At 37.0% G+C, this 17,427-nt stretch overlaps 1 protein-coding gene across 1 annotated transcript in view; it reads right to left on the bottom strand.

The window, feature by feature from the left end:
- Window positions 1–17,427, bottom strand: part of LOC149928472 (uncharacterized) — a 249,584-nt gene that overhangs the window by 12,268 nt on the left and 219,889 nt on the right. Inside the window, exon 28 of the mRNA XM_090157884.1 lies at window positions 8,806–9,105. Coding sequence (XP_090014010.1) covers window positions 8,806–9,105 — 300 coding nt within the window. The remainder of the gene's footprint in view (window positions 1–8,805; window positions 9,106–17,427) is intronic.

The raw sequence follows: 17,427 nt of genomic DNA, 5'->3' as shown, positions 1-17,427 counted from the left end.
CGCTTCTACTACGTCCGTTTCTATGAGAATCAGCACTACCACCGTAGCCTTCCTTAGACATTCCAAGTGTACAAATATATAATTTTCCCGCTTCTAATACGCTGACGAGACAAAGAGAGTGTATTAGATCTAATGCCTTAGTCTGAACTTCACCAAAAATGTGAGGTGATTCTAGAAACGTCTTTCAGTTAAAATTGAACAGGGAGCTGACACACTTACATGGTACGTAATTATAAACGTATGGAGAGACTAAATGTCTAAGGGCCTTCCCTGGAAGTCCGAAGGCGATTCCTGTCACAACTGTTACACTTGGAAGCGGCCGCCTGTTCGAATCGAAAGTCGAAAGTATCCATAGGATTGGTCACAGCCGCGGAAAGTTTGACATCGCATTCAGAGCTAATTTACAAATTAGAGATTTCGACTAGATTGTCTAAAAGGCCGCTGTTTTGACTCGCCACGAGCTTATCTTCGAAGACGTCCAGCTTTACAATGAAACTACGAGCCACGTTCCAGACAGTTCTATCTCAGCATTTACGTAAGTAACATAATTTTATAAGTATAACAATTAGCCAAAATTATAATCATAATAATAATCAACTGAGCTAATACCCAAGCGATGCCCCGTCAAAAATAAATGTTGCCAGCTCAAATGAAATTTTAATTTGCCCCCACCTGCCCCCTCAAATTAATCCATTCCCCTCAAAGAATATTCTCTGCCCCTTCATCTTTATTAGTTTTTTAAACTTCTATTCGTTGAAATTTTCCTTTTGGACCATTCGTCTTTGTCTACACAGAAAAAAAAGGTGTTTAGGTTTGAAACATCTAAACATGTTTGAAAGCCAAACATGGGTAAGAGTTGGAGTTGTTTCCTTCAACACATCTGTTTAAATAAAACGAGTTTCTCAAACAATCTTCCAAGATCTTTCCGTGTAGTGTTCCAAACTGGAACAGCTGGTAAGAGGTCATGTTTAGAAAGTAAACTTCGTGGTTTTTAAACCTAATGCTAAACACTGATGTTTAATAAGTGTATATTGCGTTACGAGTTTAATGTATATTTCGCGTTGTCTATATATTTCATTTCATTTCGTTTTAAATTTTTCTAAAATAAATAATATTCGTTAATCACCGTTATATTATTAGTGATAACTACAATATGGACCACGTTCTTATATCATCTCATAATTTTAAGTTATTGGTAATTAAGACTAATTAAATAACACTAATGTATATAAATCAATAATTGAACATGATTAACTAAAAATTAATAAAATAACACTACTTTTGATGTGATTTAAAGTCGTATTAACACAAATATATTTTAAATTAATATCTCTAAAATATAATCCGGCAGTTAAAGAAATGAAATCGACAGTATAGGCTGTAGGTTTCATTAATTCGTAGCCAATTAATATTAATGTTATTTGTTAATTAAACTACCCAAATATACGGTTACTCAAAGAGTGGCGTATACCTCAAATTAACACATGTTTTAAACCACAACACCCGAACCTTTGAACATGTTTAGAAACTAATCATAAAAATCTTTATATGTGTTTTCATTGTAAGCGCCAAAAGCATTTAATATGTTAAATCTCTAAACGTATTCTATCTAAACACGTTTTAACGATAAATATGAGAAGCAAATAACACGTTTAATTTCTAAACGCAAGATGTTGCAAAGCTGAACACCACTATGGCCTAAATATGATCGTTTTTAAACATGATAAATTTTCTGTTGCATTTAGGTGTTTAAGAAAGTGTTTAGTATCTAAACAACTTTTTTTTCTGTGTAAGGTTTAGATCGTCATTTATAGGAAACTATTTCTTAATAAAACACCAGTTGTAGAATGGTCGGCTTCAGAAAGCAAGGTTTTTTATTTGTTGAACACCAAAAAAATTTCAGGGCGCCACTTATGTTAATTTTCGAAATTAGGTAACGAAATAAATGTGCCCCTCACAAAAAGCTGCTGCCCCCTTAACGAAATTTTTCTGGCTACGGGCCTGTACCCAAGGAACCACTTAGGCCTTAGTCAACTAGTGACTTTTGAAGCCAATTACCCTCGCAATTACCGGGGGTTGCGTTTGATTGCGTAGGAGGGTGGTGGCAAGCCCTTCAAGCCACGAGAGCCAACTGATTTCATAGTGATAGTGTAATCAAGGTTATAAATAAATAAAATTATACTTGGACTACAATTTACTAGAAGTCCAAGTTCGCTAAAAAGTAGTATTAAAATAATAGATGGTGATATATTAATTTTTAATACGTTACTTAGGGTATCAAGTATAATTCAATTGTGTGTCAACAGTGTCGCCACGTAGTGGCCGAGTTTGTATAACATAGAAACAATACTATGTCACGATTCAATTAAATTAATTTAAAACAATTAATATAAAATACATTGATTTATACCAATTTATGAATAAAATTGTTAAAAAATAGGTTTTAAAACAATTCAAATATGAAGTTTAGAAATATAGAATATTAAAAAGTAATTAAATTTAAGTAACATTTAATTTAATTGCAGATTTCTTAACCCAGAGAAGCACTAATTAGACTTAAAAAGTTAAATGTTTAAAAAAACAATAAATTTAATAAAATGTGGTTTATCATAAGTAACATAACAACTATATGCTGGTGGCACTGGGTGAAAACTCGGAACAACTCCTTCTGCGTTGAGTTTGCAAGTTATCTCCCCACTAGTTTAAGGGGTTTTCCCCCGAGATCTTCGGTTTCCCCTTCCATAAAAATTTGTTAAGGTTAACTGTAATAGTTAGTGTAAGGAGCTGTTGGCTCGAACACGTAGCATGCAGGGCTTGCCACCACCCTCCTACGCATTGTAACCCGGCCACCTGAATTAATGGCTTCAAAAGTCGCTTGATGACATAGGCCTAAGGTGGTGTCTTGGGTATTAGCCTAGCTGATTATTATTATTATTATTATTATTATTATTATTATTATTATTATTATTATTATAAGTATGATACTTCCTAATTGCTTTAAAGCCTATATTATTCCAGAACTTTTTTTTAATAGCGACAGTCTCGCCCAGCTTGTACTCGATATCGAATTGGTAGTAACGTATTTCGCCTTACGTATATTTAGACACTAGGGTCGTGGAGGAAGAAACTACTATCCTGGAGAGGAAAAGAAGGCTGGCGAACAGTGGCTCAATTGACCTTCGTGCCTAGTAGAGTGTCTCCACCTACGGATGAACGGAATAACTATAACTTTTAAAAATTCCGTAATGGCTCTCCTAAAATAGGAGGCGCTAAAAGCCTACGAACCAGGCGTAACGCCTGGCGCCTCTAGCGGATTTTGGTGCCGTACTTCGAACAATCGGCCTGTGCTAGAGGTATCGTATTTACCTCTCCAGAAGTACTTTCTTCCTCCATGCTAGGGTTATCTGTGCTGAAATAAACATCGATGATAATTTTCCCTAACTGTCATACTTATTTGTTTATCTTACTCATTTTCTTTAAATCCCAAAAATCAACACTGGTTTCGAGCAGTTAACTTTAGCGATGCAGGAACACGAATATACATCTGTAAAAGATGTTGAATATATTTCTGGCCGTGCTTATTAGTACCAAAGTCGGATAACAGTTCCGCGTAGACGTACGGTTCCTATTTCCAATTGAGCACTAAAAATTTCTAATTTGGAAAACGAGAAAACACGATTGCAATTACCACCGTTAATGCTCTCTTTCCCCGATAGATGGAGGCGGCGTCGTTTTATCCGCCACTTTCCTTCCGTCCAACGAGCGCGAGGGTTATGGGCTACAGCCCCCTCTATCGGGCTAATACGAGTCCCGAGCACGCGTTTCTGGCTCGCGGCTGAACGGTCTTAATGCAGCTTTAGACGGTAAATTTAATTAGGCTTCCGCGCCGGGGCATTATCCAAATTGGGCCTCTACCCCCCTGCTTCTACACCGTTACCATCCGGTACTCAAGTATCGTTCCTTCCCCCTTCTAAATACACAGACTAATGATTTTTTCACTCAAGCCTTACAATAGGCGAACGGTTACGGCGGAGCGATACACCGAGTCATCTCTCGCGAGAAGAAAAAAGCAGAGCGGTGCTAAAAGAATACTCTTTAAAGAGTTAACAGTATCATGAATACTAAATACGGAAGAGACTAAAGCTACGTTCACACGTAAGCTGTAGCAAACCGGTTTGAATTGGCTTAAAAAGATTTAGCTGGGTTCACACAACACACTTCGAAACGATTTGAATCGATTTCAATCTATATCAAGTGTAGAGTGTGATCGCGACTCTATCCATACGGGTTATCAAGATAAAAAAAACTACCTCTACTAACATATGTCAATTTACATTAATAAAGGTCAGGAATCCATATTTCTACTAGGAATGCTTATCGCGGCAGAACTTCTTCTCGATGTAACTGAAGGTTTTTTGACGTCACTATCTAGGAGCAACAAACGCAGCACCCACACGAGGAGAACGCAACCCGTCAAAAGTCGTGCATTTTCTTGCGTACAGTTTTCATTGGTTAGACGTTTTAGCGCCTAATACTGCCGTCGGAAGGGGAAAATTCGGAAATTATTTTCCTCTGCGTTAGCGTGTTTAGAGCCTAGCTGCGTTCTCCTTGTGTTTGTGGCTCCTAGTCACTATTTTAAATTAACAAACAACAACGGGAGAGGGGAGCGCGCAGAGGGAATTTTTTATCCCGTAGGCGGGGCCAAAGCCGTCAGAGTTATCTTACCATACGCAATACGGGCAGAAATGTAAAAATCGTTGATACACAAGAAATATGGAAGTTTATATTGCCTTTAAGCGATGTTATATGAATTCAGCATAAAAAGAAACAAGATAAAATTATAGTTTTAGTGCTTTTTAAATAATTTGAAATTTCGAAGATTCATACTTCTGGCGCCATCTGGTTAGGCTACCCGTATTTAAAAATCTACTTCTAAAGGATTTAACCCTGAAATTGACTATTTATACCATGAAGAGTTTTGATATGAGACAAAGAACGAAATGCTATTTTTCTCGCTGTAGCCATGCGCAAATAAAATATACAACTTACTAAGATAGCAGTGTTGCATAATGGTGGCGCCTAGGAGCAACAAACACAAGGAGAACGCAGCTAGCCTTTAAACACGCTAACGCAGTGTTGTGTACAAATTTCATTGGACGAGCCTTTACGCTGAACGTTTTACGGGCGGGGGAAGACAATTTCCGAATTTTCCCCTTCCGACGGCAGCAGGCGCTAAAGCGTCTAACCAATGAAAAATGTACGCAAGAAAATAGACGACTTTTGATGGGTTGCGTTCGCATTGTGTGGGGTGCTGTTTTTGTTGCCAGTGGCGGATACATATGGGGGCGCACGCTCCCCCTTGACGCTTAAGCTTTTCACGTGACTTGATGATTGGTTATTACACCCGTAGCTCAAGATGTCTTTTAGTGCCCCCCCCCTTAAGTTATTTCTGTATCTGCCACTGTTTGTTGCTCCTAGGTGGTGCGAAAGAATAAGTTTATAACGTTCAAATTTGCTTTAAAACCATGTCGTTGAACTAAATTTTTTTGTGAGTAATATAAATTTAAGACTGAAGTTTTCCGTCAAACGACTATACACTTCAGTGATTCGAAGTTTAGTAATAAATCGTCAGTAGTTAAATTTCTGATCGCTCTGTTTAATCCGCGTCGAGTCGAGGGACCTCCATCAAAGTTGATAAACCCGAAATTTCTCAATGGAAAAATGAAACGAGCGAGGGTCTTAAAATTAATGACGTTTAGAAATTCCGGGCCAATTATAATTCTCCTAAATTGAAAGTAATGGCACTTGTTCCAAGGTAAACAAAAGCTCTTCTTCATGGACAATACTTCGGCTTCCGTAAAAGATAATTACTCGAAGCTTCATATTGGGTCGATATACGAAAGGCAGTCTTCAACTCGAGTGGTTAAAAGTCCATCTCTCGCGAAAGGATGCTAAGCTATTTATAGAAATATCTCTACTTCGGCCTCGTCTGGGTTTCGATTAAACCTTTGGTCCGAATCTCAATAAAGACCAGATGGCCGGACCTATTCAAGTACGTTACGCTTATAATTTGGACCTACAAATATTTAGACCAAATTGTATCAAAACAAGTTATAAAGGGTGTTTCAAAGTGTTATGCAAAAATTTTAAGGGGTTGTATGAGAAGTATGCCTGTTTTTCCCCCATTTTCCTACGATTAGTTAAAAGAGCGCCAGAGAGCTTCAAAGTGTGGCCTACCAGCCCCTGGAATTGGGCTGCGGCAAGCGCAAAACCAAACTTTTTTACGCTGGTTACCTCGATTTGTTTACCAAGTCCTTTTTTACCTATCACACCAACCCAAACCCTAATGTTCACGTTTCCCCGCTGCTTGGGTTGTCGCTTGTTGCAGTCAACTTCCAGGGGCTAGTAGGCCACATTTGGAAGCTCTCTGGCGCTCTTTTCATTCATCCAAGGAAAATGGGAAAAAACAGGCATACTTCTCAACTCCTTAAAATTTTTGCATAACCTTTGGAAACACCCTGTATATATTTCTTTTATACGCGATGGTCTATGATATGTAAGTCAATTTAAATATCTAATTTACTAAATCAGCTAGAGATTCTATGTCACCGAATATTTTTCTATTTTGCTAGTTTTCAAATACGATTTCAACCGCTAGATGACGCTCGCAACGTCCGAAATAATCTGACTTCTACACTGATTTGGCCTATTTGAATTAGCAAAACCTGCCGATTGGTTGGGAGACGCGTGAACTTGTATCTAGAATGACGAAGCTCTAAAAGATTCATAATTGGTTATTGCAGAAGTATATAAATCATCTGTTACCTGAGAAGTAGCTATCTGCATCATAATAAGGAAACAGGTACCTTCTTAGCTCCGAAATATTTTTTTTCCAAAAAACACATAATTTGAATGTGTTATATTTGATAATTTGAATGTGTTATATTTGGTAATTTGAATGTGTTATATTTTATAATTTGAATGTGTTACATTTTAAAATTTTAATGTGTTATATTTGATTATTTTAATGTGTTATATTTGATAATTTTAATGTGTTATATTTGATAATTTGAATGTGTTATATTTGATAATTTGAATGTGTTATATTTGATAATTTGAATGTGTTATATTTGATCGTATTACGATCATTATATTTCGAAACACCTTACGATCATTATATTTCGAAACACCTTACGATCATTATATTTCGAAACACCTTACGATCATTATATTTCGAAACACCTTACGATCATTATATTTCGAAACACCTTACGATCATTATATTTCGAAACACCTTACGATCATTATATTTTGTCACACCTTACGATCATTATATTTCGAAACACCTTACGATCATTATATTTTGAAACACCTTACGATCATTATATTTTGAAACACCTTACGATCATTATATTTCGAAACACCTTACGATCATTATATTTTGAAACACCTTACGATCATTATATTTTGAAACACCTTACGATCATTATATTTCGAAACACCTTACGATCATTATATTTCGAAACACCTTACGATCATTATATTTCGAAACACCTTACGATCATTATATTTCGAAACACCTTACGATCATTATATTTCGAAACACCTTACGATCATTATATTTCGAAACACCTTACGATCATTATATTTCGAAACACCTTACGATCATTCTATTTCGAAACACCTTACGATCATTATATTTCGAAACACCTTACGATCATTATATTTCGAAACACCTTACGATCATTATATTTCGAAACACCTTACGATCATTATATTTCGAAACACCTTACGATCATTATATTTCGAAACACCTTACGATCATTCTATTTCGAAACACCTTACGATCATTATATTTCGAAACACCTTACGATCATTATATTTCGAAACACCTTACGATCATTATATTTCGAAACACCTTACGATCATTATATTTCGAAACACCTTACGATCATTATATTTCGAAACACCTTACGATCATTATATTTCGAAACACCTTACGATCATTATATTTCGAAACACCTTACGATCATTATATTTCGAAACACCTTACGATCATTATATTTCGAAACACCTTACGATCATTATATTTCGAAACACCTTACGATCATTATATTTCGAAACACCTTACGATCATTATATTTCGAAACACCTTACGATCATTATATTTCGAAACACCTTACGATCATTATATTTCGAAACACCTTACGATCATTATATTTCGAAACACCTTACGATCATTATATTTCGAAACACCTTACGATCATTATATTTCGAAACACCTTACGATCATTATATTTCGAAACACCTTACGATCATTATATTTCGAAACACCTTACGATCATTATATTTCGAAACACCTTACGATCATTCTATTTCGAAACACCTTTCGCTCATTGATTAAAGTGTTGGTTGCAAGAAATTTTAGCAATGGCTAATTAAAGATTCATTAGAAAGAGCAAACATTTTATAGCAAGTACAGAAAATTTAATCAAAATCGGTTAAGTGGTCTTTGAATTATTATAAAAAGAAGTCGAAATGGTGGAAATCGAGTTTTTCGGCGAATTTCCAGACTTCTCGGCACCCATGACGTCAGAAAATGCGAAGCGTATCATTGGCTAATTGTCTGTAATACATTTCTTTACATATGGGATTAAAAGCGGGTTAAAAATGATTTGAATCAAATAGAATTGAATGCAAACAGGATGCGTCTTGATTCGAATTGAATGCAAATTTGTACATTGGATCAAATCATTTTCGTAAAGGCGGCGTAGGAAAATAGAGCGGAAAGAAATGTTCGTTTACCTGCTATCGTTTTCGGGTTGGAGGGCCTCTTGCCTGCGCAAAGGGTGCGACGTATGAGGCTTGACGTAGAGATGATGCAACGTATCGGCGCCAGAGGGCGTCGTGGGAGACCTCTGCAAATGAACGGGAGATTTGCGTCCTTCCGACGTGGGAGTGGTCACGCCCCCTATCGGTGGTGGCGTCGTCAGAAGCTGGTTCCGTAGCAGACGATCTTCGTCGCTATCGCTGGCCTGAGAGCTCTCCCGGGAGTCTAGTGATTGCTGTAGTCGGTCCACTCTTCGCCAGCCCGGAGGGTACGTCCTATTTCAAAGAAATTCGACTTCGTTTCATTCAATCAAAACCCACCGCCATCAATTAACGAAAGACCCCCCAAACCAAACCGCCTCGCAGCCAGCCCAAATCTTCTTTTCGGAGCCAAATGCATTATTCAAAGTGTTTAAAGTTAATTTAGAGTACTCTATTTAAGTGGTCACTTCCCACTCGCCGCCAATAATAATTTAAATACCGGAAGTTAATATTCAGTTACCAGTTTCAAAACTGTTTTAGCCATATTGGTTGTGTAAGACAAAACGATTGGAAAGACCGTACTTTCAATTTAAATACAACTTGTACTACTTCATGGTGGTAACTAGATTTCACTATTGAGTAGTTACCACATTTTTAATTATACAAGAATAATATATAGATATATATTATTATTACATTATTATTTTATTATTATTACATTATTATAATATTATTATTTTATTATTATTACATTATTATAATATTATTATTATATTATTATTACATTATTATAATATTATAATTATATTACTGTTATAATATTATAATTATTATATTATTATTACATTATTATTATATTACTGTTATATTATTATAATTATTATAATTATAATATTACTGTTATATTATTATAATTATTATAATTATAATATTACTGTTATATTATTATAATTAGTATAACTATTATATTATTATAATTATTATAACTATTATATTATTATAATTATTATAACTATTATATTATTATAATTATTATAATTATTATATTATTATTATAATTGCTTCGGTTGTTATAGGACGCAAAAATTACTTCTTTATAAACATTGTTTACATCATCCGAGAACACTGAAATTCATAAAAACACAACCCGCAACTTCACAAATCAAATGTAACAATAACAATTTACTTTTCTCTTTGAACCCCTGAAAGTTAAAGAAGTGGTCGGGTTCAAAAGAGAAAACTGAGCCCTTGTATTGGCTACATTCGGACCTTCAGTAAGGTAATTGACCCGCGGAGAAATGTGGCCAATTTGGGCGTTGTAGGGCAAAGGGTATGGACGCCTATAGCGAGATAGACATAGACAGACACATTTTTAGAAATATATTAGACCGACAGACAGAATGACATGGCCCGCGGACCACAGGTTGGGAGAGCACACAAAAATAGTGCGATTCGCTTACTTTCCCCATTGTAGGGCAGACAAACAACAGAAATAAATAGTAGAAATATACAGGGTGTCTCAATTTGCTCGATCAGGCCATTTTTCTCAAAATGTATTTATGCTAGGGTTCTGAAATTTTCAGGGTTTATTTGTTAGGTATGGAAGGCTTTGGTTACTAAATTTCAGAAAAATCGAACGATTTTGTGCCGTTTTGGAAAATTTATTTTTTCACCGGTAGGTGTCACGCAAAATGTTTCAATAGAAAAGTTGTAGGGCATAGTCGAAAGTGTAAAAATAATTTTGTTTCGGTTGAAAAAGACCTATTTTTCACTGAGTTTGGAGGTCGGGGGAAAAACAAGTTGTACTAGCAGCCTTTAACGTAAACAATCGTACATAATCACAACACACATGAACATTTATTTTAGGGAACTTATGCTTTCAGCTATGTAGTTAATAATCAGATCTGCCAAAAGTTATTGTTAAAGAAAATTATTACGTTCAGCACCTAATTAGACAAAGTAGACAAAGACCGCGTCTTCCATTTCGACGTGGTTACGAGTAAGATCATCAAACAAAGATTTGTAGACCAAAAATTACGCTTATTTTTCTTTTGTTGTTTTTTAACGTGAAATATCAATTGTACGAGTAGTATTTAAAGCGTTTACATTTCAAAGTTAAAACATTATCTCAGCTTGGCCGATTGTTGTCCAGTATGCCTCTTTACACTCGAGATCAGCGCGCTCATATGCTAGAATTATTTTACGGAGAAGGTCGTCGTAATGCTACTCTAGTAAGTCAGTTATTTAGACGAAGATTTCCCAATTGCAGACCAAGTCATACGACGGTTCTTAGAGTGGTCCGTGACTTCGACAACTGGGGTAATATCAATCCGAGGTTTCGTGGTCGTGGTCTCCAGGACATCGACTTCTGCAATTGGTTTTGCCTCATGGCTGACGCACACCAGGATTTTCACGATCAACTACTGATGTCCGACGAATGTTCATTCGGAAGAGATGGGCCTTTCAAGCGTCAAAACCAACATATGTGGGACTACGAGTTTCGCTTAAATGTGTGGGCTGGTCTGTTAGGTGACAGAATTATTGGCCCGTTCTTCCTGCCAAATCGTCTGAACGGTCAAAACTACTAGGAGTTCCTTTAAAATGAAATATCCAACGTGTTGGACGACATTCCTATGGCCGACTACAGACGCATCTGGTTCCAGCAAGATGGGGCGCCACCTCACCAATATCGTGATGTGGTTGCATATCTAAACGACGAGTTTCCTGGAAGATGGATCGGAAGAACTGGTCCTGTTCGTTGACCTGCAAGATCCCCTGATCTAACACCACTCGACTTTTTTCTTTGGGGATTCGTAAAGGACTACGTATACCAAACACCTGTGACGAGCGTTGAAGATTTACGACAAAGAATCATCGAAGCATGCCGCCGGGTGACTCCAGAAATGGTTCGGGGAGCATGTCGCAATATGCAACATCGTGCATATTTGTGCATTGCATCAGAAGGTGGCATTTTTGAAAACATTTTGTAGAAGTCATTAAAAAACATTTGTCACTTGGGCTAATTATTATTTGTTTATTTTTCGAAATCTTATAACTGAAATGCATGTTACCTACAATTCGTTTTAGCACTTGAAATATGTTTCATCATGTTTGAGTTAATATTTAGGGAGTTATAATTTTAATATTTTTTTTTTAAATAGAGCTAATACCCAAGGCACCATCTTCGACCACATAAGCAATGTTGCTTGTGCGTGATCAAGTAACAGGTGGCCGGGTTACAATGCGTAGGAGGGTGGTGGCAAGCCCTGCATGCCACGCGAGCCAACCGTCAGCTCCCTACACTAACTATTGCCGTTAACCTCAGCAAGTTTTTATGGAAGGGGAAACCGAAGATCTCGGTGGAAAACCCCTTTAACCAGTGGGGAGAGAACTTACAAACTCAACGCGGAAGGAGTGGTTCCGGATTTTCACCCAGTGCCACTAGCTGGGATCGAACCCGGCTCCTCTTGCTGCGAGGCTAAAGTGCTAACCACTTAATAGATCGGTTTTATTGGTATCTTCCCATTGCGCCGAATCCCATTCGACCGAATTCCCATTAGACCGAATTCCGCCCATGTTTTTGATGAAATTATCCCAAAGGCGGGTTTTGTATTTTTCTAATCGATCGACGCAATATTCACAATTGAGCGACCGAAAAAAAAATAGTTTTTCTTTTTACGCTAAATTTTTATGTCAAAAATAAATTGCTTAAAATTTGTATTTGTATCTAATAAAATTTAATAAAATAGCATAGTATAAGTTAGGTTAGGTTAGGTTACACTGCATGCTGTTCTGACAGATGCTGAAACGGATAAAACCGAATCCTAAATCCGCCAAAGTGCGGCTTTTTCGGTCGAATGGGATTAGGCGCAAAGCCGCGCGATGGAACAGATTCGTTTTATTTCCTGTCCAGCTCCAAAATGGATAAACGTATGAGCGTCATACCTGTTGCAATAGACAGCGCGTAATAAAATCTAGTCGGATAAATTTATCGGGAAAAAAATCGGCAAAATAAAAAATTAAACACATATTACTTTTTAAGGGTTTTTATTCTAGACTAGTCTAGATGTTTAGTTTTGCTTTTGAATACGAAAAAGTGAGCGGAAAATACCGTGGAATATAAACAACATTAGGCTAACATTGGAATAAAAACTTTTTGGTTATTTCTGAAAAATATTGAAAATATTCTGGATAAAAGGCCTCGGTAATTTTAGGACTTACAACTGTAATATAAAACGAATAGTAGAGGGTCAAAGGTTAATTGAAAGCGCTAGCTAAGGCAGAAAATCAGGTGAACACTGCTATATATATATATATATATTGAAATTTTGACCTCCAAAATACCGTGTTTATGGAAATTATGGAAAAAATGTCTAATTCGGTTGTAAAAAATATATGTAAAAAGCCAATTGGGTGAGGGGAAGTACCCCGTCGAGTGGTTGACAGGGTCACCTTTGTCCGGTCCAGCGAACTTGGAAAAGGATTATTTATCCAGGGGTCCCCCCATCGCTCGGATTCGTCCCTGTTGAAAGATTTCACGTGCTCGATAAAATAAGTAGGCCTCAACATCTGAATAGACTTTACTTTCTTTACGCCTTTGGTTATTATACCAGCTGACTGCTTGAAATTATGCCATCTTAGAAAACTTGTAATAAGGAGTATTTAGGAAGGGAATAAAAAAGTTGATACTAACACCATCTAGCGTCCGAAAATCGAAAAACATCATAGTACTCTTCCCCCTTAACATTTATCTGGTTAATTATGTACCTTAGGCTATTAATAATAATAATAATAATCAGCTAGGCTAATACCCAAGCCACCACCTCAGGCCTAAGTCATCAAGTGACTTTTAAAGCTATTTATTCAGATGGCCGGGTTACAATGCCACGCTAACCAACAGCTCCCTACACTAACTATTACCGTTAACCTCAACAAGTTTTTATTAAATAAAGACTATATAAATAGCAAAAATCTGACAAATCTCTTTCCTCGTTAAAAGGATCATATTTTAAATCGATAAATCGTCCGCTATGGCTTATGTTTAAAGGGGAACGGTCAAGCTTTAACCAGTTAAATAGCCCTATAGCCCATTAAAAACTAAAATTTATGGCGGAAACCACATCAAAAAATATTGAGTGGTTAATTTTTAATAAAATAAAGAAATTTCGGGAAATCGAAAAGCGCGCGTCTGCCGCGACATCTGGTGAGAAGTCGGTGAGACAGAAAAACAACTTAAATATGTTTTGCACGCGCGGCGCGTTCCAGTTATAAGAGACTTAAGCTTAAATTGTACGATTTTAAAAGTTAGGATAGTTCTCAAATCGCTCATACGGGGTTAGGGGCGCTGGCGGCAGCCCCTAAAATGGCGGCGAAAATTCAAACCCAAACACCTGGCGTTATTTTTCGTTTCAACATAGGGGTAACATAAAATCCAGACTTGCAGTGTGCTTCAAAACCAGTTCTTTTCTGACACATAGGCAACCTGTTGAAGTAATCCCAAAAAGGAGGAGGGAGGAGTAGAAATACCCCATTTATAACCCCCCAAGGTCGTCCCCCCAGAGCCGAGCCTACCTTTCCTCCGATCAGCCCCTGTTTTTTTATCGCATTTTCATTTATTTCCCGCCCTCGAAAGATTCCTTTTTGCTAAGACCGCATAGATCATTTTGGAACTCGATGATCCGTAACGGCCAGATCAAATGGATTCTACCCACACACTCTCTTCCTTGATCGTCCGTCAAGGACCGTCATATCTTAAAACAAAATTCCGGGCTCTGAAGAATGTCTCTGATCTTTTTTACGACCAATTTTCCGCGTTATGATGACGATGAAAGAATGTCAACCCTCAACAATAGACGGGATATATCAGACCTCGTAAACGTGTAGAGGGAACTTGTAGCTGCTGAGTGTACAATCTAATCTTCTACGAGTTCCCCCGTTCACGTTTTCAAGAGGTAGGCTTAACCTGTCTAATAAACTTAATAAGGTGAACGAGTATTTCAGCTATATTGTAAAGTTGGAATCTATATGGGATCGGAATTTTCTAACTTATCGAAATTAATAGATTTAAACGCGAGATATTTATGATGGATCATTATATTTCACATTTCTGCCATCAGGTTTATCAAAAGCTTGGGGTAACTGGCGCGAGAAAATTTAAAATTATTTAAACCCGACCCGAACAGGCCCAATAAAATGGAAACCCGGCCCGACCCGAAAAACTTGCACTTTTTATGTTAAAACGCTAGAGCGGCCTCCCAGATTCAAATTTTGTCAGTAGATGGCGCTTGGAGCTCTTTGAGAAACGGTTCAAAATTAGTGAACGTGGCAAGAGTATAATTAACACGGTATAATGATTCGCTTTCGGTACGTAGAGATTTGCTGTTGCTAATCAAATAGAAACTTAAAGGCCCGATCACTAATACAAAATCCCGACCCGTTAGCCGCAGCGCAAAATGTTTAAATTTTCACACCCGATGAGAATCACAGGTTAACCGGAAAAGAAAATTTCCCGTCACTCTTCAAAAAATATTGAAAAAATAATTGTACAATCTTTGTCGATAAACATATATAAAGAAAGATGCATTTCATATTTTAAATTTATTTTTTTGAATCGAAATGATGCTTATTATAATTTACCAAACAGTGCCGCATTTATTGAAGGTGGGGCCCTAGGGCCTAGGCACTAACACCCGAGGTGTTTATGGCCGATTTTGTTCAAAGTCGGGCGTAATTTAAACCTATAAGAGATATGAAATTTGCCAAAAGGAGACGTTGCACTACCCATTCGATTTGCCATGGCAACCGCAAATGTTTTTGACCACTTAAAACAAAAAAATCTCCATGTAAAAAGCTACGGAAATTTAGAAAAAATTTTAAAATAACGAAATGGATAATTTGGAGCACATTTAGGTAAATTTCATCAAGTTTGGGAAAATTAGAACATTTTTGTGCTAAATTTGTAACAATTTTAGGGTAAAATAAGGAAAAAATCTTATTTTTGTTTTAAGCAGTGAAAACCATTTTCGGTTGCCATGGCAAAATGAATGGGTAGTGCAACGTCTCTTTTTGGGAAATTTCATATCTCATATAGGTCTACATTACGCCCGACTTTGAGCAAAATCGGCAATAAACACCTCGGGTACTCTCCTTGGAAGTTGGTGGGGGCCTATATAAGGAAAGTGTAAAAACCCAAAACTCACGTGTCCCGAAGCTGAGCTTATTTCACGAGTATAACGATTTTTCAAATAATAAAGCAACATGCCTGATATGTATTTCTCTGAAACAGTAAAAGTCCACTGATTTTTCAGTGCACAATTTTTATTTGCCGTTGGGGGGGAGGTGGGCTCTTGTTGGTGTGGACCCCTAGGCCTGTGCCTAGTAGGCCTAGTCCTTAATTCGGCACTGTTACCAAATAAAATTTGTCGCTAAGCCCTAAGCTTTAAGAATTTTATACACTCTTTTTCGCGGTATTTTCCTGGGCGCGTCCATGTTTGATTTTCCCTTTCAGCCCAAGGACAGTAGATACAGGGACGAGAAAGTGTATTGGCGGCCTCTGTTGGAATATATCACCTAAAACGACCTAAACGCAAGGAGAGTTAGTTGTAAACAAAAAAAATGTCGGTCACCTAATTTTAGCGGTTCGTGACGAGGCTTAAGTGTTCAAAACAAATGGGCATTTTTTTATTTACATTAACATCAAAATGGTAAAAACTAATTACAATAATATTGTCCATGGTGAAGCACGTCTTAAAAATGGCCGCGGTTTGTTTACATCTAACTCTCCGTGAATATGAAGACGTTTAAAATCGTAATTTTTTTCCTGCTTACTCGTTTCTGTATCAACTGTTCTTGTTCAGCCCCATCCTCCATTATGGATAGCCAAAGAGTGGATGCTAGACTAGACTCCCCGCTGGGGGCAGAGGCAATGGCCGACGAGTGGGAGGCAAGTAAGAGGGATCAAATAATGGCGCCAAAAAGAGTGTATAGGTACACCTTGTCACTGAGATGTACTTTATTGAATAGTTACAACAAAAATATATTCAGGTTAACAGTTAAAGCCACGCCCATCCGCCTGTGACACTCCGCTATGATAGTGAACTCCCGGCCATCATGAAAACATGAAATGACATATTCTCTGCTCACCTGAATATATTCTTGGTTATAGCTATACATAGTTTGCACCGAAGGGAGGGGCCTATGGTCTCCATGGAAACCGGGAGGGTGGTCAAAAACTCAAAACATTTCGCCGATATAGCTACTAAATAGGTATCCATTTTGTTGGTTATCTCATTGAAGCGACAAAACTGACGAAAATTAGATTTCTATGCTTTAAAGTTTTTAAAATAATATCGTGATGGGCCTTAAGCAAAATCAGATAAGATTTTAAACCCGGGTTATTTATATAAATAGCAAATGACGACAGGAATATCTACGAAAAGAGGTTGGCAAAATTTATCAAATTAGGCCTTTGTGATGATCCCTTATAAAATGACCTTCGGTATCGAATAAAATGACAATATTCGGTCTCTCTTTCTAATTGAACTAATCGAACAATTTTTAACAAGGCAGGTAACCATTTTTAACGTGAAACTAAATTCTTAATCTTTTTAAAATAAT

Source organism: Leiobunum rupestre, chromosome 9, assembly GCF_980474605.1.
Source record: "Leiobunum rupestre chromosome 9, qqLeiRupe1.1.hap1, whole genome shotgun sequence".
In the NCBI taxonomy this organism is placed as follows: Eukaryota; Metazoa; Arthropoda; class Arachnida; order Opiliones; family Sclerosomatidae; genus Leiobunum; species Leiobunum rupestre.
The sequence above is the reverse complement of the archived record's forward strand: the minus strand, read 5'-3'. Positions and strand labels throughout refer to the sequence as shown.